Raw genomic sequence first — 23,064 nt, forward strand, 5'->3', positions numbered from 1 at the left:
CTTCAGGGGGAAAAGCCGATATTTAAGCAATTGAATATAGGATGAAAATAAGACATTATTGTAATCATTTATGTGGATACCTCATTTGAGAATTTCTCAAGTCCATGTTCATTTAGAAGTCAACCTGTTTAATAAAGATCTTCCTTTAGGCTGAAATTTACATACAGTGTAATTGTCTTTAAATTTTGATACAGTATTACAAGCAAAAATGGATCCTCTTTCCTCAGGAAAGAAAAAGATGCAAGTGACTGAGAAGTAGCAAAACCAGATGGAATTGGAGAAAGAAAAAAGTCATTTTTTTGTTCACTGTTTACTCCCCTTTCCTAATTCCATTCTCAGATAGGGAAATGTCCTGTTTTTCCTTGCACTCAAACTTCTCAATCTTCCCTATTATCATTTATAATCCAAGACCATATAGTATCCTCCTTTGGAAAAGAGGCTAGTGTATGAATTTTTAGTAGTGAGTTGGTTGGACAGTGTTGTGCCTAGAAATTGAGATTTAAGAGTTGGTTTGTTTTGATTGTGCAGAGGGCAGGATGTTAGGGAAGAAAAGGACAACTTCATAGACTTTGGGTACCCTGATCCTGTACAAGAGAGATTTGTTAGTAACAGAGCCAACTCTTCTAACCATATGTGGTTGACAATCTAAATTTAACAACAGTTGTAGGGATCTTTCACCCCATAATACAGTATCAGTTACATCAACCAAAACCTGCTACGGGTTAAATACTATCCCTTAGCTGCATTCTTTTTTTTTTTTTTTTTTGGTGGCACCTCTTTTCTTGTGGCTTCAGCAGAACATGAACCGTGAACTTCCAGATTTTCAAGCTGGTTTTAGAAAAAGCAGAGGAACCAGAGATCAAATTGCTAACATCCACTGGATCATCAAAAAAGCAAGGGAGTTCCAGAAAAACATCTTATTTCTGTTTTATTGACTATTCAAAAGCCTTTGATGGTGTAGATCACAATAAACTGGAAAATTCTGAAAGACATGGGAATACCAGATCACCTGACCTGCCTCTTGAGAAACCTGTATGCAGGTCAGGAAGCAACAGTTAGAACTGGACATGGGACAACAGACTGGTTCCAAATAGGAAAAGGAGTACGTCAAGGCTGTTGTATTGTCACCCTGATTATTTAACTTACATGCAGAGTTCATCATGAGAAATGCTGGGCTGGAGGAAGCACAAGCTGGAATCAGGATTGCTGGGAGAAATATCAATAACCTCAGATATGCAGATGACACCACCCTTATGGCAGAGAGTGAAGAACTAAAGAGCCTCTTGAAAGTGAAAGAGGAGAGTGAAAAAGTTGGCTTAAAGCTCAACATTCAGAAAACTAAAAGCGTGGCATCCGATCCCATCACTTCATAGGAAATAGATGGGGAAACAGTGGCTGACTATTTTTCTGGGCTCCAAAATCACTGCGGATGGTGATTCCAGCCATGAAATTAAAAGACGCTTACTTCTTGGAAGGAAAGTTATGACCAACCTAGACAGCATAGTAAAAAGCAGAGATGTTACTTTGCCAACAAAGGTCTGTCTAGTGAACGGTATGGTTTTTCAGGAGTCATGTATGGATGTGAGAGTTGGACTATAAAGAAAGCTGAGCACCGAAGAATTGATGCTTTTGAACTGTGTTGGAGAAGACTCCTGAGAGTCCCTTGGACTTAAAGGAGATCCTACCAGTCCATCCTAAAGGAGATCAGTCTTGGGTGTTCATTGGAAGGACTGATACTGAAGCTGAACTCCAATCCTTTGGCCACCTGATGTGAAGAGCTGACTTATTTGAAAAAGACCCTGATGATGGGAAAGATTGAGGGCAGGAGGAGAAGGGCACGACAGAAGATGAGATGGTTGGATGGCATCACTGACTCAATGGACATGGGTTTGGGTAGACTCCAGCAGTTGATAATGGACAGGGAGGCCTGGCGTGCTGAGGTTCATGGGGTCGCAGAGTCGGACACGACTGAGCGACTGAACTGAACTTTTCTTGTGGGATCTTAGCTCCCCTGACCAAGGATCCAACCGGACTCTCAGCAGTGAAAGTGCTGAGTCCTAACAGCATTCTTAACCGAAATCGATCTTGGAAATGTAGGTTTAGAGTACAGAAAGTTAGTGATGGATGTGATGGATCCATCAACAGTGATGGATGGGAGGATCAGCGCAATTTTATTTACGGTAGTAAAACATTTAATATTATTAATTTAAAACGTGTTGATGCTCCCTCTTAAATTGTTTGAGTATAAGTCATTTTTAAAATTATTATTTCTCATGCACATTGGTCAGGACAAGGAGTATTAGAGATCTCATTAAGTGGTAACCGAAGAAAAGAGTTAAAAGATCTGGTTTTGATCCAGCTGAATCCTGCCATTCATCAGTGTGGGGCGTTCCTCAAGCTTGAGTTTTCTCATCTGTAAAAGCGTGGCTCAAATTGAGAAATTATCTTAAGAACTACAAGATGTTTTCCAGAATCTCATCCCATCAAACTCCTTTCTCATCTCTCAGGTCGGATGTCAAGTTAGTGTCTCTCTGACTGCCGTCTGTGCCCCTCACAATGACACCCCCCGGGGCCCCGCCTCCCGTGACCCTACCTCCGTCTCACCTCGGCCCCGCCTCCCGCCCGCCGCGGCCCCGCCTCCTCCCCGCCGCGGCTCCGCCTTCCTCCCGCACGGCTATTTCCGGAACAGGGCCCTCCCCCTGTCCATGCGGAGCCGCCGCCGGCGCCGCCCCCTCCGCGCTCCCGCGTGCCGCAACCAGCGCCGCCTTTCGCCACCGCGCGCCGCCGTCGCCCGGCGCTGCCGTCGCCGCCGCCGCGCTCGCTTGCTGGCCCGGTGCGGGCGCCGGGCTCCCGCCGCAGGAGAGGACCACCAGGGCCGTCGCCACCACTTCGGCCCGGGCCCGGGCTCCGGCCCCGCCCCGGGCCCCGGCCCCGGCCCGAGCCCCCTGCCCTGTCGGGCGATGAAGTGTCACTACGAAGCCCTGGGGGTGCGGCGAGACGCCAGCGAGGAGGAGCTCAAGAAAGCCTATCGGAAGCTGGCCCTGAAATGGCACCCCGGTAATTACTCCGCAACCGCCGCGGCCCCTCTCAAAAGCCGCGGCCCTCGCGACCATTCTCACCCCTCTCCGCAGGGTAACTCTAGGGACCTGGCTGTGCCCGGGCTTGCCCGCCCGGTAACTCCTCTCGCCCTGGAAACCGTGCCGGCGTCCGGCCGGGTGGCCCTTGCCCAGCCCTGGCGATGGGGGTTCTCAGCCCATCGGCGGTCGCAGCCCTCTACCCCCAGGCTTCACTCGAGACCCGAGCACCTCGTTCTGTCCCAGACGTCCCCGGGTTCCCGCGTGGCGACTTGATGGGGAAGGATAACACACTAGGGACTTCTCGTGCTCCTCCTACCCCTCCGTAGATGACCCCGAGCGGGGAGGAGTCCCGAGCTTTTAACCCAGTCCTGTCTCAGGCTTTTCCCTTGCTGGAGTTCCTGCAGCTTTCCTGGGCTTTCACCGGGAAATCCCAGCTACTTAAGTGTAATTAAGACAAAGGGGCTAGTCAGATGTCTTCTAAAGAGCTATGCTTTTTTTCTCTTTTGGTAGGTTGATTCTGTATTTCACTTCGGGTGTTCTGCAGATTGAAAATTTTAATTGCGTGCCTTCCCTAGTGAAGTTATGTGTTTACATCTATAGAAGTATGCTTCTTTCGGATGTTTTATTTAGTTGTAGTCCAGACCTGTGTGACTGGTGAAGTAATCTGATCTTCTCGACTGGGTAACGAAGACAGTATTTGAATCTCAACTTTTTGAGGTTTATAAGAGGCTTTATTAGCACTAGTCCATAAAAATGTTTATAGAGTGGTTAGAATGCTAAGACGGAGACCTCAGTCTTGTTTGGAAAACATGCCTTACTGGAAAGGTAAATACAAATGCAGACAAAACAGCATAATAACGCATATAATTGGTAGTGGGTTACTAGAACAATGACTTGGTTACTAGAACATGGGCAGTGGGTTACTAGAACAATGACTTGGTTACTAGAACATGGGCAGTGGGTTACTAGAACATATTACTAGAACAGTGCCTTCCCTGGTGGCTCAGACGGTAAAGCGTCTGCCTACAGTGTGGGAGACCTGGGTTCATTCCCTGGGTTGGGAAGATCTCCTGGAGAAGGAATGGCCACCCACTCCAGTATTCTTGCCTGGAAAATCCCCATGGACGGAGGAGCCTGCTGGGCTACAGTCCATGGGGTCTCAAAGAGTCTAATATAACTGAGCAACTTCACTTTCACTTACTAGAACAATTAATAACTGCCCCAGGAATTCAAGACCAGGAGTTTTCACCATGTACTGGAAGTCAGTGAGGCTTCCCCTTGGCAGAGGAGCCTGGCCTTTAGCTGGCTCTAGAGGAAAGAGGGAGAAGAAAATTTAATTGTATGGGAAAGAGCACTGTGGTGGGCAAAAGATGGTCCAAAGGAGAGTTTGACGGAAGGCAGCGTTTATTGGAAGTCTGAAAATAGGTGTTGAGAGAAGGGCTGAAGGAAGGGCTTAGAACCCCAAATCAGAAGGTAATGGTTCTAGTTGATGGAACAGGAAATAAAGGTATGGGTTTGTTGCTTAAAGCTGTAAATGATGACCGTCAGAGGAACTAAAAAAATCTGATGTATGCTGGAAGGGAAGAGGTAAATGAGCTAAATGTTTATCCATAAGTCACGAGCTATATCCAAAATTAATAGGTCCAAAAACAGTATAGAAGAATGGTCTTAGAGTAATAGGAATTACTGTTAGAAATAGAGTTGGAAATTTAACTGGGTGGGGAAGGGTGAGAAAGAGAATTAATGCTTGTGACCAAATGCACATATAATTTTGATGATAGTGTTAAAACGTTTCTGAGTAGTAGTCTGAGATTAGGTTGTAAAGGTCTTTGAATGGCAAAGGACGGTGAAATGTGTTTTTCCAGTAATGGATAGTTGTGGCCAGTTTTATTACGATGTCCTGGAAAGGTACTATGAAGGCAGCTTCGTAGATTGAGGGGGGCCAGAGACCAAAGTCAGGTAGAGTCAACCACGAGCACTTAAGGGCCCAGACCAGTCTTGGGATCATTGGGAGGGGTAAGGGCTGCACTGAAGGGAAGTTGCAAAGGAAAAATGACCAGATTTGATTAGCTGGAAATCAGTGCAAGGAAGAATAGGATAAATCCTGTCCCATAAGACACATGATTTTGATGTGCTTTACTTTGCTGGCTCATTAATTTGTTAAGTCTGTCACTCAGCAATGTTTCATTTCATCCTATGTGCAAGGTAATGCATTAGATATTTCCAAGGTTGACATTCGGGTTGTGCTTCAAAGACTAATGTGTGCCTCATATAGAGGCCACCCATTTTCATTGTTTAAAAAAGGAATTACCTTTATTTCTTTTATTGAAGAATTGAGAGTAATTTCCAATAGGGTCAATAGCACTGCCTACTAAGATCACTCCTTGTGAAAGCCAGCCTTTCAGTAATTCATCTGATGACTGTTCCCTGAGCACCTTACTGTAGACAAGACAGGAGTGGTCCCTGCCCCGCTGGCCCTGCTGTCTTCGGAGAGACACAGAGGAACAGTCACTTTCCATCCGCTGAGATGAGGGCAGTATGAGGGTACATAGAAGGTGCTTCTGAGCCCCTGTACCAGTCTGGACTGGGTTTTTGTGAGGGTGGGATAGATGTTCATCTCTGAGGGACATCTAGATTGAGACCTTAAGTGGGACCGCAGCGAGCCCAGGAGGTGGGAGGTAAGAGGGAGCACAGCAGAGCCTAGGAAGCGGAAGAAGTCAGCTTGCCCTGGTGAGCAAGGGCTGGGTCTTGAAGGTTGTGGTAAACTGGGTTAGGAAGATTGGGCTTTGGGAAGCCATCGAAGGGTTGCAAACAGGAGAAATGGTAGGTTTATATTTTTCAAGTACTCCTTTGGCCGTGTGGTGGAAGACTGGGTTGGAGAGGCGAGGCAGGAGGTAAGGAGACCAGCAGATCTCACTAGGGACACTGCCGTCACCGGGATGATGAAAGGACCTGGGAGCAGAGGTGATTCACACGCTAAAATTCTCAGTGAACTGGGGGGGTGGTTGGGAGGCTAGTGAATAGTGAGAAGGAGGGGAAGGAGGAGAGGTAGCCCGATTGTCGGAATCTCCACTTGAATGGACAGAATGCTGATTTGTACTGAGTGGTGAATAAGATCAGTGACCAGGAGAGGAGGTCAGCTTCATCACCAGACCTGCTGTATCAGAGCCCCAGGGGCCCGTCGGGAAGTGTGTTCTCAGGGAGCTTGGCTTCAGTTAAGGCAGGGCGTAAACGGCACAGTCCATGAAGTGTTCTATAAGGTACTGTAAGATCATTTGGGAGAAAGTGGAGGAGGACACAAGTTTATCTAGAGAAAAACACAAAGAATAGTATGAGAGTACCTTTTAAACTTCAGTGGCTGGATTTGAAATACCTATGGCATTTGCCTAATGTTAATAATTAAGGTAGACTTCACGTTTTTTTCTATGATAGCTTTTTAACTTTTTACACTCATCTTTTAGATCTCAGTTCAACCTCCTAGTCAACCAGTCACAGGCATATTTAAATGAAATAAAAAGCCTTATGACAGATTGAAAAAGTTATTTAAAAAAGAAGATTCAGAAAGCGATAGATCTTGCTTTCAGATGGTACACTGATTGGGTTTTCTCGTTTTGAAAGCTTTAGCTGTCACCAGACTTCTTTGAGGGAGGGAAGAAGGGAGTGGGAAGAAAAAAGACAACAAAGTACAGTACAGATTAAAAGGTGAAGAAGAACCACCCACCTCCCACCCCTAAACAGTCACCTTTTCTGTCTCATATCAGGAGATTTAGTTGGCGGCTTTCTGTCATTCTGCTTTAATGTGAACTATGCTTCTTTGTTTATCAGACCATCATTACTAATGATTTGATGAAGACATAGAAATCTTGAGCTGGACTGTACCCTTGTATGCAAATCAGGATTGTATTTAGCTGCAAATGATAGGAAGCCGGCAGTCGTGTTCAAAAAGTTGGTTTTTTTTCGCATGTAGTAGGAAATCAGGAGGTGACCCTTCTTGGTAGTTCTGGCTGCTTGATGAAGCCATCGAAGACCTGCTCCATCATCCTGACCATAAGACTTGAGTGTTTGTGTCAAGTGTAAGCAGTTAAGAAGTTCACTGCTTTCACGTGGAGGTGCAGAGAGAGGCAGGTGGGCCCCAGGCAGCAGGTCTCCCATGAGGTCGTTGGACTCTGCTCAGCAGCTTGTCAGATGGGGCCTTACTCACCATCTGAGATGGCAGTAGGGGTCCCAGGTGGCAGCATGAGGGAGGAAAGGATAAAGCAGGAACAGGGTGTGTGCTGGTTGTCTTTCAAGGAAGAGTCTAAAAAGCTGCCACAGAACACTTTCATGGATTTTATTGACTAGAGCTTAGTCATGTGGTCAATCCAGACTTCAGGGGAGACTAGAAATGGCATCTTTATTTGGGGGATCGGGTGCCCCCATAAAATCAGCATTCATTTGTTCCCGGAAGAGGGGATGAACCTGCAGTCTCTGCCTCAGCTGTCATAACCTGCCGGCAGGCAGTGTACTCAGGCTTTGGGCAGGACGCAAAGGGTGAGTTAGAGCGTAAGGTGAGTGCCACCCAGGCCTGTCCCTCTCATCAGGAAGAACAGTGCTTCTCCTGGGAAGCTTCACTTAGTATTGATCGATCTGTGTTTGTATCTGATGGGCTGAAAGTGGGTCACCTGATAATCTCGACTTCAGAAAAGTTTGGGGAGCTAAGGTTTTTAAGTTGTGTACATTACCACTGTGATCAGCATCATAGTTTTGTTAGGAATAAGAGGAGAATGGATACTGAGTAGGCAACTAGTAGTATTTGTCACAGAGTAGTAATAAAAATTTCAAATAATTAAAACAGGATACTGGCTGTCCTGTGTTTAGAACCGGATGGCAACACGGCCACAGCAAGGTGAAAGTTGATAGTACTCATTGGAAATAATGGAAAACCTAGCCACAGTGGTTTAAGTAAGTTAACTTATTTTTCTCACCACAAGAAGGCTTGGAGGTACATGCTTGCTGGCGTTGTTTGAGTGGCTGAGTAATGTCACTGTGAATCTCTTGCCTTTTCCTTCATGGTCTCAAGATGGCTGCTGAAGCTCCAGCACTCACGTCCATGTATAAGACAAAGAGGAAGGAAAGAAAATATAGTGCTTTCACCTCACTAGTCAGAACTATGTCACATGGCCCTGTCTAGCAGCAAAGGAGATAAGCCAAAATGCTTGCTTAATTTTTAGCTCATCCAGCCTCCACAGTAAAGCCTGAAAGAGAAAAAAGAGGGAGAAGTTTCGGATCAGCTAACCTTTAGTATCTGCCACAGAGTGGATTGAGCACTCTACTTGAGTTTGAAAAACTGTTTTACAGTTATCAGTTGGTTTGTCAGTAATTAACATGAAAAATACTTAAAACTTTGTCAGCTATAAATTCAGTATGACATAATGTGATATTGTTGCTAAAAACGAATATAATTAGCTATAGTGATTAAAAGTAGAATGTTAAGGAATTAATGAATAGCTCCTTGATCATTACTGTCTGACTGCATTTGAAGTATAGGACACAGCTAAGCGACTCACACACACACTTGGGCCTCCCAGGTAGTGCAGTGGTAAAGAACCCACCTGCCAACACAGGAGACACAGGTTTGACCCCTGGGTCGGGAAGATCCCCTGGAGAAGTAGATGGCAACCGACTCCAGTATTCTTGCCTAGAAAATTCCATGGACAGTGGAACCTGGTGGCCCACAGTCCATGGGGTTGCAAAAAGTCAGACACGACTTAGTGACTGAACAACAACAGTTACTTCCTCATGATTAAATTCAGGTTAAACATTTCTAGCAGGAATGTTACAGAGATAATGCTGAATGACTGAGCAAAAGTAGAGTGTATTATGGTGCACATAAGAAGTAGGAGATTTAGTCCAGAGAAGAGGTAGGCTAGAAGATGACCCATGGGCTGCTCTAAGGAAGGGAAATCAGACCTGTGATGGAGTTTTTTCATTTCTGTTTTTTTTATTTTTTGTTAATTTCAAAGGAACATGGTTCTAAAAGCTTTTTGTGTTCAAGCACCTAAACAAAAAGAACTAAGGCAGATTGCTGCACTTGAGAAAGTGTTGTCAGTGTCAGTTGTTGAGCAGAAGGCTGCTTGAAGGACGTGGGACTGTGTGGTGGTATCTAAAAAGAGGAGGTCGGGTACACTTGAGAGCCTTGCTTTAAGACTATTTCTGTCCTTTTTTAAAGAAGCATATATTGCGTTGTAGCCTAAAGAATGTTGATGTACTCTATAGTAGACAAGATACTGATATTTTGCTTTTTGAGTGTGTTAGTTATCTGTTGCTGTGTAACACATTACCAAAAACTTAAACAGCAAATATATTCAGGATGTGGACTCACACCGTTTTCTGGGGATCAGATTGAGAACGGTGTAGCTGGGTGGACTCAAGGTTTCTCAGAAGGTTGAATCATCACTGGGAAAACCTACATTCAAGCTCGCCCCCAGGGTAATGGCAGGTCTCAGTTCCTGTTGGCCATGGGCCAGAGGCCTCCATTCTTTACCTCGTGGGCTTCTCAGAGGCCACCAGAGTGTCCTCACGCTATGGCAGCTGGCCACTCCAGAGATCCAAGAGAGGGTGAGCACCCAAGATGGAGACTGCAGCCTGTCATAATCCAGTATTGAAAGTAATGTCCTGTCCTGTCATCACTTCTGCCTCTGGGTTTCAGTCACACAGGCCGACCCTGTTGATGGGGGAGAGGATTACACGGGGTGTGAACGCCAGGAAGGTGGGGGTCCTTGGGGCCATCTTGGAATCTGGCTACCACCCTGAGGCAAAGATGCTTTCTGAATTCCATGGTTAAGGAGGCAAACTAAGAGAAAGGTAATTAGTATGTATTTTATAAGCTTTATGGGATTTATTTTGGTGTATGTCGATAAGAAAGAATACCTTAAAGATGGTGGTAAAGGCACACTAAATATAACCTAGCACCAAACAGTAACAGTCTTTCTACATCTGATGGATGTATTTTGCTCCTTCTGAAAATAAAATGTGTACTACTCAGGGTTTTCTGTTTGTGGATATCCAGATTGAGTGCTAAGTAACACACTGAGATTTAGAGAAAAGCATGAAATTTCTACTCGAGTTGACACTTACAGCCGATACTGATGATCAACTATCAGCCACTTTCTCTGGTTTTCCCCAGTTGTTTTTCTTCGTTTTATACACATCCATTTATGGCATTCCTGATGGAAGCGGCCCTTTTTAGAGTCTGTCCTCTACTTTTCTGATGAGTGAGTTTCTGTCCTTTATTTTAACAGATAAAAATCTGGATAATGCCGCAGAAGCAGCTGAACAATTTAAACTGATCCAAGCGGCATATGATGTGTTGAGTGACCCTCAGGAGAGAGCGTGGTGAGTATCGTGCTGTCCCTCCTGGAGTATCTGGTTGGGAAGAATGGTCAGCAGAGGGCTTTTTAGAAATGTAATACATCACACGGTTTGGGGTGTGTTCTGAAGCCCAGTCATCTATTCATTATGTAAAATGCAGTGTTTGGGTAGGAAGGAACCTGAGAGAAGATTACTTCACCTCTGATCTCATAGGTGAAGTTTGACAGTAGTAGAAATAGTTTTAATTTTCATACTTATGAAGCTCCTTCTCATTTAATAAGGTCTCTTTGATGTCTGACAAATTAAATGATGTCAGTATTCTTGCCTGGAGAATCCCAGGGATGGGGAAGCCTCGTGGGCTGCCATCTATGGGGTCGCATGGAGTCGGATACGACTGATGTGACTTAGCAGCAGCAGAAGAAAAGGAAGAATGTTGACTTATCCTTAAAAAACAACAAAATTCTGTAAAGCAATTATCCTTCAATTAAAAAATAAATTAAAAACACATACAGTGTTTTTGTCAAGAATTGTAATATTTTTTTCCAAGAACTTCTTTATATGCTGGAGTTAAGCATCTACATCCATGACAGACTCTTTAATGATGACCTGATCACTTAATGCCATTTCCAGACATATATTTCTACTTTTGAAATCCTTTTGAAGGTTCCAGATTCTCAGTGAACTTTTTGCTGTGAAGCAATAGGTTTTATACTCTTGACATAACCATGCAAGATGCTGCTGGTACAGAGAGCAGATGGGTGTTCAGTTCACCTGTGCAAGTCTTCTCTCTTACTAAGAGAGAAAGGCTATAAAGAAAATTCTTATTAAATTACCTTTTCTATAAAAATTAGAGCATACTAAATTTTTCTCCTGAGGAATTTAAAATGTGGCCTTAGAAATGCTTTTGCTTTCCTTTGGAAGCTTTGAGATTCTTTCCTGCCTTCCATTTGCTCTAACTCTTCTCTAGATCTTAGGTGGTATTCCTGGCCGAGGAGTCCCTTGTCCTTTTGTTTGAAGCACCTACCTTTTAATTCTCTTGTGAACTGGAAGCAGTTCGGCACAGTGGAAGGGGTGTGGTTCTTCTGATGCTGGACTCATGGTTTTGAATTCTAGCTCTGCTGCTTATTGGCTTTATGATTGTGGGCAACATTATTTAATATTGCTAAGCTTCAATTTCTTTTTGTATCAAACAAGGATAATAATTGACTTTATGGAGTGAGGGTCAGTTGTATGTGTGTGAAGCTCTTAGATGGTTTACATAAACACTGGGAGAGTGTTATTCATGTCCATGTTGGTAAATTCCCAGATCCCAAAAGTGTATTTAGTCTAAGGACCAGATGATGGCTACTACTGTCTGATTTAGGCTTTTTTCTGGTGAAAGTGCTCCTACCTTTCTGGGAGAGTAGAAATTCCCTGGCTTATTAAACTCCCCTCTTCATGTTGGCTAGTTTCATATATGGCTAGTATCATATAATGACTATAATGGACTTGGAATTGCAGTCGAAGTTTTGATCAGCAGTTCTGTGGAAGATTCTTGCAGAATCATGGATTATAGCCCACCAGGCTCCTCTGTCTGTGGGATTATTCCAACAAGAATACTGGAGTGGATTGTCATTTCCTGCTCCAGGGGATCTTCCCAGCCTAGGGATTGAACCTGTGTCTCCTGTATTGAGATGCAGATTTTTTTACCACTGAACCACTTGGGAAGCTATTAAGTCTTTAACTGTTGATATTTTTCTCCAAGGTTTTGGTTGTAGGTTGGCCACGTTAAAGTGTAAAGAAGTTATATTTTGACTGTTTCAGAGTAAGGAATCTTTTGAATTCTTACTTATTCAGCCTTCACTGTTGTTGCAAAATTTTTTTTTCCCCCTTAGGTATGATAATCATAGAGAGGCTCTGCTTAAAGGTGGACTTGATGGAGAATATCAAGATGACAGCTTAGATTTGCTTCACTATTTCACTGTTACCTGCTACTCTGGTTATGGTGATGATGAAAAGGTAAGAAGTGAACTCACTGATAATTTATCAAGCATTTAAGTAAGACTCTTGAATGCAAATTCTTAAAATTATTTGAAAATAGAAAGTGATAGACTACTCATTTGAAAACTGAGAAACATTGCCTTCATATTTAACCTGTCAGCATGTAAAGACCTTCAGTTGAAACCTAAATGTATTTGCAGTGACAGAGCTTGGGACTGTAAATTTTTTTAACGGTTTCAATTTTTTTTTTAATTAAAAATGTTCATGTTACATTTAAAAATCTTATTCTATGAGTAGACTACAAAAGTGTTAAGAATTTGTGTTTCTGTTACTGTTTTTTAGGGCTTTTATACGGTGTACCGTAATGTTTTTGAAATGATTGCAAAGGAAGAACTAGAATCTGCTTTAGAAGAGGACATGGAAGATTTCCCAACTTTTGGAGACTCCCAGAGTGACTATGATACGGTAAAAGGAACACTCACTACCATTTTGTAATTAGCATTTATCAGTGTGTCTTTTCCCCATTTCTTTATTTTTTTTAAAAAAAGAGGTTCTAATTCTCTGTCTTGTACCGTGACTCTCTTGTATTTCTTGATCCCCTCCCCTCTTTACTTTTTCCTCTTGATCATGGCCCCATTCCATTAATTTCCTCATCAAATTAATTCTGAAGAGTTACTGTGTAAAGACTTCAAAGGACTGTCTTCTCTATTGATTAATAGTAATGTTTTATATATATTTATATATATAAAGAAAAGAGGTTAGATGTTTTGCAGCATCAGTATTTACGGCCTTACTGGAAAAAAAATCCAAATAATAACAAGTGTTCCGCTTGCTTCCTTTGTCCCCAGGTGGTCCACCCTTTCTATGCTTACTGGCAGAGCTTCTGCACTCAGAAGAACTTTGCTTGGAAAGAAGAATATGACACACGGCAGGCTTCAAACCGCTGGGAGAAGCGAGCCATGGAAAAAGAAAACAAAAAGATCCGAGACAAAGCGAGGAAGGAGAAGAATGAGCTTGTCCGTCAGCTGGTTGCTTTCATCCGTAAAAGGGATAGAAGAGTGCAGGCTCATCGAAAACTCGTGGAAGAACAAAATGCAGAGAAAGCCAGGAAAGCTGAGGCAATGAGGCGGCAGCAGAAGCTAAAACAGGCCAAGTATGTGGGCTGGGCTGGAGCCTGTCTAGACGTAGGTGCCAGTCCCCGGAAACGCCATGGATACCTGACCTGGTGCTTTCATGGAGGTTTAATCCTCACCCTGGCTTCAGCCTTTCTTTTATGTCCTGGCACTGGGATGATGTCTTTTCATCAGCTATGAAAAAGTTTTTCTTTTTAAGTTGGGTATTTTCCTTCAGAGGCCCATTCACACTTGAGATCCTTTACAGACTCTTATAACATTTAATAATAACTAATATTAATTGAATTCTCATTCTGTACAAGGCCACATCCTGAGTGCTTTTCTTGGAGCAGTGCTGTGATGAAGGTTCTGGTTTTTATCCTTTCTTTGGAGGGAATGAGACAGGCCCAAGATCACATAGCTAATAAATTGCAGAGGTGGCAGTTGGAGCCTGAAGTCAGTCCGGGGCTCTGCTTCTAAGCCCCACGCAGTACTCTACTTTGTCAGTATACTCTTAGAGACTTAGTGCCTTTAAAGTTCAGTTGTCTTGAGTCACTATAAAAGCATTGTGTCCAGAGCTTTATAGCATTCTTTAAAAAACTATCTACTTGAAAGTTCTACGCACCTCGTCTTTGGGAAAGTGCCACTTACGTTGACACTTAGGATTTAAAACCACCTGAAGACTTTTAGTAAGTTGCTAAGAGTTAGATGTTTCAAAACCTGTTATCTAACAGAGTGATTAAAATCAGCCACAGAACCGTTAACAGATTGAAGTGACTTGGCCCGTTTTCAGCCAAGCCCAGGTTTTGAGTTTGTAGGCATGGACAGTTGGGGAGGATGGGTTTTAAGCCCCAGAAGTAAATGAAACCAATGCAGAGACCGTGCCGTGTGTACCCAGGCTGGCAGAGCAGTACAGAGAGCAGACCTGGATGGCGGTAGCTGACTTGGAGAAGGAGCTCAGGGAGATGGAGGCACAGTATGAAAAGCAGTTTGGAGATGGATCCGGTGAAGATGAAGCGGAAGACCAGGAGCTCAGAGATGGACAGGATGGTAACTTCCTCCATTCATTAAACACTATAGGAAGTGTTTGTATTTTGCACTCAGGATGCTCACTGCTGCTGCTGCTAAATCACTTCAGTTGTGTCTGACTCTGTGCGACCCCATAGACGGCAGCCCACCAGGCTCTGCCATCCCTGGGATTCTCCAGGCAAGAACACTGGAGTGGGTTGCCATTTCCTTCTCCAATGCAGAAAAGTGAAAGTGAAGTCGCTCAGTCATGTCCAACTCTGTGCGACCCCATGGACTGCAGCCCACCAGGCTCCTCTGGCCATGGGATTTTCCAGGCTAGAGTACTGGAGCGGGGTGCCATTGCCTTCTCCGCAGGATGCTCACAAGCACCTGCAAAGGGTTCAGGTGTGACACAGCAAGGAATGGGGTGCCGGGCGGGTGGACACCTAGAGAACACCTGGGTTCCAGCCAAGTGTTGCCAGTTTCATGTTTGTTTTGAGGATGAGGCCGGAAATTGGATTTTAAATTGGATTTTAATGTGCCGTCTCCCAGTTCTTAAATGTGGCAGATAATTGAAAAACAATTTGGCAGGGCCAAGTGAAGGTAATCTATGGAAGTACACAGTATCATTGCGATAATTTCATTCACAATTTTCTGGCCATGTTTTAAACTATTTTTCTGCATAAATATAATGAGAAGTGGGCATATTATCAGGTACAACTGGTTATTTTCTAAAAATGCAATTAAATAGTAGGTCAAATTTTAATAGTAACTCTTTCCGGAAAAGCTGGTGTTGTGCAGAAGTCTGTCTGGTATATAAGTTGTCTCGTTTCAGACCTGTAGAGGGGCTCCTATTTTGTGCTGAAATGTGTCATTTCTCTGCCTCTGTCATTAGAGCACAGGCATGTGACTACCATAAGAGGAGAGGATTGGGCATTGTTGATAATAGTGATCAATATACCTGACTTTCCCCACTGTCTCTGGCTATTATTCCATGATAAAAAATTAAGTGATCTAATAGTTTAATTAAATTAAATAGTTTAATTAATTTTACCTTATTTACAAGTGTGGCTTTTCATTGAGTAATAGCTCAAATGGTAAAATGGCACTTCCGTTTACTCCAAATGATTAGGAAATGGAACGTTTTCTTAATGAATTAGAAGTAGTGTGTGTGAAAGTGCTTTGAGAGCTATAAAGCACCTTATAAATGTAAGGTGACATGATTATGTAGAGTTTTACAATCTGTAAGGTGCTTTCACACACAAGATCTTGCTTTGTCCTCCCACTGTACCCCTTACATGTAGGTTTTGATCATGTAATTATCTCTATTTTACTGATGAAGAAACTAGGACTCTGAGAAGCTCTGGTATGTGTTTGAGAACATTTGAAAACATTCTTAGTGCAGATTATGTCTTCAAATTCAGTATTCTTCATTCACTATTTGAATAAGCTATTTGAAAGCATACACATAATTAGTATCTTATACTAAACATTGGTGCTATTTTGATTATTTCAGAATGTCCTTCAGAATCATACTACCATTACTTATTATAAAAAAACAAAATGTAGAATATAGGAGAGATATCTTGGGATCTTGATCCCATAATAAATCTGAAACGGCAATCAGTTTACTTGTTTATTTCTTCTAAAGATAGAATGTGAGATTGTGCAAAGACTTTCAGCAGAGCTTAGATTTTGTAAAGGGTCAGTACTGATAGTAATTATTCCATTGTAATAAAGTTTCAAGCTTATAAAATCTATGAAGACAGTGTTGGAGTTTACATATAATATGCTGTTTTATGAACCATCTTTCTCATAAGAAATATCATAAGCTATTTAAGCTTACTTAAGTGTTTAAAAGTAGATTACAGTTATAGGTACTATACTGTATTTCCATTTGTATGGGCTTCCTTGGTGGCTCAGATGGTAAAGAATCTGCCTGCAATGCAGGAGATCCAGGTTTGATCCCTGGGTCAGGAAGATCCCCTGGAGAAGGGAATAGCTACCCACTCCAGTATTCTTGCTTGGAGAATTTCATGGACAGAGGAACCTGGTGGGTATAGTCCATGGGATCATAAAGAGTAGGACATGACTGAAAGACTGACTTTCACTTTTACATTTGTATCAGACGGGACTGAGCGACTGAACTGAACTTGTTGAAAAAACTGCTTTGTGGTAGAAATATGAAAGTGACATTTGATTTTCTGAGCTTAGCACACATCTGGGACTCTGAGGATTTTTTGAATCATCTTCTGAGTAGACTTATAAAAAGGACTTGAAAGATAAAGTGATTTATTTGAAAGGCTTCCCCTGTAATTCAGTGCTGCTTTTAAAAGGCCAACTCAAATCCTGGCAACATTTTTTTCTTGGTGAAGAAATAACAAATTTTAGTTTCTAATTTGTGTGCAATTTTAGGTCCTTACCAAAGAGATGTAACTTGCTAACATGTTTTAGATTTATGTTCTAATCAAACAGGATTCTCACTGTAGGCTTCCCTCTGGTAGATAAAGACAGCGACGAGGCCGAGGATGCAGAACTTTATGATGGCCTTTACTGCCCCGCGTGTGATAAATCTTTCAAGACTGAAAAGGCGTAAGTTTACTATCTCTGCACTCACCTCTTCTTTTGAGGTGAGGTATAACACTTTCAAAGTCCTCAAAGAAGATGCTCAGAGCAGTTGTTCGCGCGCCCTCACCTTTTATCTTGGAGGAATATCTTCCCAGTGGAGAAGGGAGAACCATCTGTACCAGCAGTTAGGCCTGGTGTACTGATTCTCATTCATTCCATGTTCCTCTTTAAATGTGTATGCTATCTCCAGAAAGAAATGTTGCTTGTTTTGGTGAAGAAGGCAAAGTCACAGAGGCAATGGGGCGCGGAGCTGAGGCTGGTCCTCTCTCTCCACTAATGTGCACACTCATGTCCAGCCATCACACTGCCTTGCAGGCTGTGGCCCCAACCCAAGACCTTCAGATCTGTCCTGCCTGTAGTGTATTTGCTGAAGTGGCAGGACTTTGTCATAGGGGAACAGTGATGAAGGGAGAAGTATTAAAAAGGATACTATCCTAACGCAGGGGGCGAGGGGGCAAAATGGGAGAAAACGGAAGGAGAACTAGCAAGGGAAAAAGAAGCAGAACGTGTGCAGTAGAGAAGGCGGAGGTCAACAATGGAAATGGGGCTGTGGGAATCCCAAGTGGTACCACCGTGTAACCCCAGGGAAAAGTGATAGTGTCATGAGGAGTGGTGTGAGGCGGACAAGTTAGAACCAAACAAGGAAACAAAACAAGAAAATTTGAAAACAAATAAATTTGAAAATTTATTTTTTATCTGGAAACTGAATGTCAAACTGGCAAGTTGCATGAATAGAATATAGAGCGCGCAATTCACCTTTTGCTCACATTTCACCCTGTTCGCATGTGCTTATTCTCTTTCCACACACAGACAAGATTTTTACTGGAATAACCCGAGAGCAAGTTACGTGCGTAACGCTCCTTTACCTCTAAATACTTCAGTATATATTCTTATCAGTATATATTCCTTAAGAATAAGGATATTCTCTCACATAATCACAGCTGTCAGCTTCAGGAAATTTGAACACTGATGTAGTACTTTCATTTACTACCCATATTTCACTTTTGTGAGTTGATTCTTTGTTAACGTCCTATGTAGCATTTTCCTAGCTTCAATATAGGATCTAGTGTAGGATCACGTATTATTGCATTTATTTATTTGGTCTCATTTAATCTGGACCAGTTCCCTTGTCTGTGCCATTGATGGTTTGGAAGAGTACTGACCTTTCAAATGTCTTTTTAAGCAGAGCCATTTCTCACTTGGGGTTTGTCCATTGCCTCATGATTAGACTCAGGTTGCTCGGTCCTAGCTAGAGTGCTGTGCACACCTGTGTTGCTCTCAGGGTTTGTGTCTAGAAGCACAGACGGCTGCCCGCCTCATGGCTGGTGATGATTTTGATCATCCAGTCAGGGTGTTGCCTTATTTTTCCACTGTATAGTTAGTATTTTTCCCCTTGCAGTGTTTTCCCTTGTAGCATGTTTAATATGTGGGGAGACACTTTAAACCCCTACAAATAATCTTTCCCGTGACCAAAGTTTCCTTCCTAGATTTAACATTTATTGATGATTTCATCTTGTACCAGTCTTCACTAGAATTGTCTCAAAATGAGGCTTTTCCGGTGCCAGTGCTCCTGCATCACAAGTCGTCATTTGACCTTCTGCTGTACATGAGAGCATTGATCTGCATGTCTGTTGTCAGAATGAATTTAGGAATTTTGTTTCAGTATGTTAAATTCATCATTGCCCTTTTTATGCTCAAAATTTCCTAGGTGTGTTCAGTGACAATTCCGTCAACCTGACTCCTGTGTCCTTTGACGTGTCTGAGTCATATTTTTGAACTCTTACTTTCTGGCATAGAATGTTCCAGTTTCTCCTGAAAACTTTGTTCTTAAGGAGAATTTTAGTGGGAGCGAAAAGTAGGCAACCCCCACTAGAAAATCCAGATCTGAACAGGATGAGATCTAGTCCTTTAGTGTTGTCAGTTTTATTTTGTTAAGTGTTATTTAGTTGCCCACGGGAGCACTGAGATAGACATCGCTTATATAGATTCACACAGAACGGTAGAGATGCATCTGAACTTATATTTAAGGTAGTGGGAGTGAGAAGAGAGACCGTTCTTGAAAAAAAGCAAAAGGACATAAACTACTCCTATACTTCAAGGCCTCACATCACCATTTCTGAGATCCAAGGGGTCTCCCTTTAAATGTTAGAATCTTGCTTTGTGATTTTCCACTTAGCCATACTTAAGTGATTAAGAGAAAACAATGATGAGGTTTGAATTCTTAGAATGGGAAAGGAAAAATTTAGAGCATTTGACCAAAAAAAAAAAAGGAAGAAACTATGTAGATAAGAGGACAAAGGGAAGGTGGCGGGGGTTGGGGGGGAATGCTGGAATACAGGAAAAAAGAACAGTCATGGGCTTCCAGTGTACTTAAATGCCTAAGAAATCCCAAAAGGGCTCTGTGTCTCCTTATAGTATCACTGATGATTTGCTAATGGGAAAAAAGTAGATTTCAGCTTGGTTGTATTCATCCAGTAACACAATTGGGCATCTGTGAATTAATCCCATTGCAGTCACTCATTTCAACTTATCCTTTCAGTATGAGGAATCATGAAAAATCAAAGAAGCATCGGGAAATGGTTGCCTTGTTAAAACAACAGTTGCAGGAGGAGGATGCAAATTTTTCAGGACCTCAAACTGATGAAAACAGTCTGAATGCCAATTCCGAGGAAGAGATGGAGGATGCGCCAAAACAAAAGTACTTCTAAAAATGTCACTAGACCTACTTAGCCCATTTAGAGATTGCATTTAAAAGCTGTTTTATTGCAGGGAAATTATTCTGTTATGCTAATATTGTCTGCATTTTGGAAGAAACTAGAAGGTTAAGAGAACTTTTAAGTATTGAAATGGATAAAGACATGATGTCAGACATAATTTTTACAGACTGTATTATGACTGTATTAATAGCAGTTTTATAACTGGCTAATTGATACACTTTACTATCAATTGAACCACTATTATATTTTTCTGAAATGATAATGTGGGTATTTTTCTTTTACTGCTTTATGATACTCAATATTTTTTAATATGTTATTCTCTGTATCACTGGTATTTTGGTATTTTTTCCTTTTACTCAGTCACACATTTGACATTTTGATCTATATTTGTCTTAGGCTTTCTAAAAAGCAGAAGAAGAAGAAACAGAGGCCAGCACAGGTGCGTTGCAGTTTCATTGACGCTCAGCATCAGGTGTTAGGCTGGGGTGCTCTCGTTTATTCGGTGTGAGCTGTCTTAAGGAGTGGAGCTTTCACACTCTAGTTTCATATTGATTGTAAAACAGATTGAAAGGAGCTGAAAGTATTTTGGTTTTTCAGTGCTTTGCCTCATTATATGGACTTCCCTGGTAGCTCAGCTGGTAAAGAATCCGCCTGCAACGCAGGGCCTTATGTATGTGGTCAGTTTACCTAGTTACTGTTGTCTGTGTGTTTACAAAATTTGCATGTGGAATTCTCATAGTATGGATAAACTGAGGGATCACATTAAAAACATCTAGACACACGTGATGGTAAGATTTTTAAATCTAGGTAGCCGTTCACCTCATAAATATATGAAAATGTAAGGGTTGGTCATTTGTATATCCAAGTTTATTATGCCAACAATGTAAATGAACATTTGGAAAGGGAAAATTTTTGCTTTCCTACTTCTGGGCATGTATCTGGAGAACACTCTAATTTGAAGAGATCTGTGCACCCCAGTGTTTATAGAAGCACTGTTTATAGTAGCCAAGACATGGAAGCAAGTGTCCTTCAATAGATGAATGGATAATAGGGTGTGGTGCATATGCACAGCTATTTAGAAAGAATGAAATAATGCCATTTGCACAATGTGAATGGACATAGAGATTAAGTGAAGTAAATCAGACACAGATAAAAATCATAAAATATCACCTGCATGTGGAATCGAAAAAAGGATAACAAATGAACTAAACAAAAATAGACTCACAGACATAGAAACCAAGCTTATAGTTACCAATGGGATTAGCGGTAGGGGGAGGCAATATTAGATGTTTGGGAGTAACATATATACTCTACTGTATATAAAATCGTTAAATAACAAGGACCTATTGTATAGCACAGGAAACTATATTCAATATCTTATAATAACATAATGGAAAATAATTGGAAAAATATGTATGTAACCGAATCACCTTACTGAAAACCTGAAACCAATACAACATTGGGAATTAACTATAAAAGTGCTTAAAAAAGGAGTATTCACTTAGAAACTTGTAGTGATTGTGATTCCTGAAAAAAATGTTTATATTACTCAGTCATTTAAATATTTTACCTTGAGGATTCATATTGAATTTCTATCTTAAGAATCATTTTTAACTAAAAGTATGTTGTAACACAACATACTGTGTTACACATACATGTTGTTAATATGTGTAACACAATTTTGTGTATTTTTTGAACCTATAAAAACAAAATGAACTTGTCCATTTTACTGAGGATATTTGGTGATTCTACAGGGAATGGAATTGATTTCTGTGCTGTTTTAATGTGATCTAATTATGTTAGCTTATATTAAGTATTAAATGTTAACTGTAGTTTTTAAAAAAATTGGAAGTGTTTTTATGAAAACTTAGGTAATGCACTAATAATTTTTCACAAAACTTTAGATTTGGCTTGTTTATCCTAATGGTTTATGTTCGGTAATTTTTAGCTGTTTCCTGGGCTTCCCTGGTAGCTCAGCTGGTAAAGAATCTGCCTGCAATGCAGGAAACCCCGGTTCGATTCCTTGTTGGGAAGCTCCCCTGGAGAAGAGTTAGGCTCCCCACTCCAGTATTGTTGGGCTTCCCCGGTGACTCAGTCGGTAAAAAATCTACCCTCAGTGTTGGAGACCTGGATTCGATCCCTGGGTTGGGAGGATCCCCTCCCTGGAGGAGTGCATGGCAACCCACTCCATTATTCTTGCCTAGAGAATTCCCATGGCCAGAGGAGCCTGGCAGACTACAGTCCATTCCGGGTAGCCGAGAGTCAGACACGACTGAGCTGCTAAGCGTGGCACAGCTGTTTTATATTTCAGAAGTTATCATGACACATGAATTAATCACTATTAAAACTGTGACTTGGAACTTTTTGCCTTGGTTATAAAACCACACAGCGAATTGTATGTTCCTTTTATAAAATGACTCATGTCATTTTCCACCCAAAGACTCGCTAGTCATTAGTTTAGAACACTTTTTCTTGTGTGCCAGAACCACTGGAAAAGGCAGAATAGAGAGGAATTTATACCCAGTAGGTCCTAAGAGTGCAGCAGTAAGCACACATATTTGTATCCTCTTACCAAGGAAGATACCACCCCATTTTTTTTCCTCCAAATGTATATGTATTCCTTGATGATACCTATGGTTTCTGATTATATCAGGGAGAAAGCCCCAATTCAAATCTAGTTTTCTGCACTTTCCCCTGGATTTTTTCTAAGCTCTTTTTGAAGGGAAAGGTGGTGTTGAGACACATACAGGTAGATAAAGGAGCAGAAAGCAGCAGATACTGAGAACCATGAAACTTCAGGTTGGGAGATTTCTGTATTGTCAAAAAAAATTGTATAAGCAAACAAGGATTGTAAAAGAAAACCCCAGAAAATTGAAATTGAGTGTAAACAAATAAAACCCTCTTGCTGACAACAAGGAAGAATTAATGCAAGTAACTTTGAATGCAGCACTCTGAACACCATCCATGGGACATACCCTGAAGACAAAATTAACTTCAAAACAAAAAAATCTTAAACTTTACTTAGGAGATATTTTAGTAATATTGGTGTGGTATTTTTGAAACTATTTTACATATATTATAGGAGAAAAGCAAATAAATAAATATACTAATGTTGTCGGGAAACAGATTCTGTGGTAGGAGAAGGGAAATACAGGTATGGATTGAGGGAAGGAGAGAACACTAATGAAGTAC

At 41.7% G+C, this 23,064-nt stretch overlaps 1 protein-coding gene across 2 annotated transcripts in view; it reads left to right on the plus strand.

The window, feature by feature from the left end:
• Positions 1-2,761: 2,761 nt before the first annotated feature.
• Positions 2,762-23,064, plus strand: part of DNAJC21 (DnaJ heat shock protein family (Hsp40) member C21) — a 29,623-nt gene continuing 9,320 nt past the window's right edge. Inside the window, exons 1-9 of one of the 2 annotated variants that reach the window (XM_020891515.2) lie at positions 2,762-3,057; positions 10,358-10,451; positions 12,302-12,425; positions 12,750-12,872; positions 13,256-13,560; positions 14,418-14,569; positions 17,017-17,119; positions 19,695-19,853; positions 20,269-20,311. In XM_020891515.2, the coding sequence (XP_020747174.2) occupies positions 2,961-3,057; positions 10,358-10,451; positions 12,302-12,425; positions 12,750-12,872; positions 13,256-13,560; positions 14,418-14,569; positions 17,017-17,119; positions 19,695-19,853; positions 20,269-20,311 (1,200 nt within the window). In that variant the 5' untranslated portion in view covers positions 2,762-2,960. The remainder of the gene's footprint in view (positions 3,058-10,357; positions 10,452-12,301; positions 12,426-12,749; positions 12,873-13,255; positions 13,561-14,417; positions 14,570-17,016; positions 17,120-19,694; positions 19,854-20,268; positions 20,312-23,064) is intronic. The other variant, XM_020891516.2, reaches the window with a different exon arrangement.

Source organism: Odocoileus virginianus, chromosome 14 (genome assembly GCF_023699985.2).
Source record: "Odocoileus virginianus isolate 20LAN1187 ecotype Illinois chromosome 14, Ovbor_1.2, whole genome shotgun sequence".
NCBI lineage: Eukaryota > Metazoa > Chordata > Mammalia > Artiodactyla > Cervidae > Odocoileus > Odocoileus virginianus.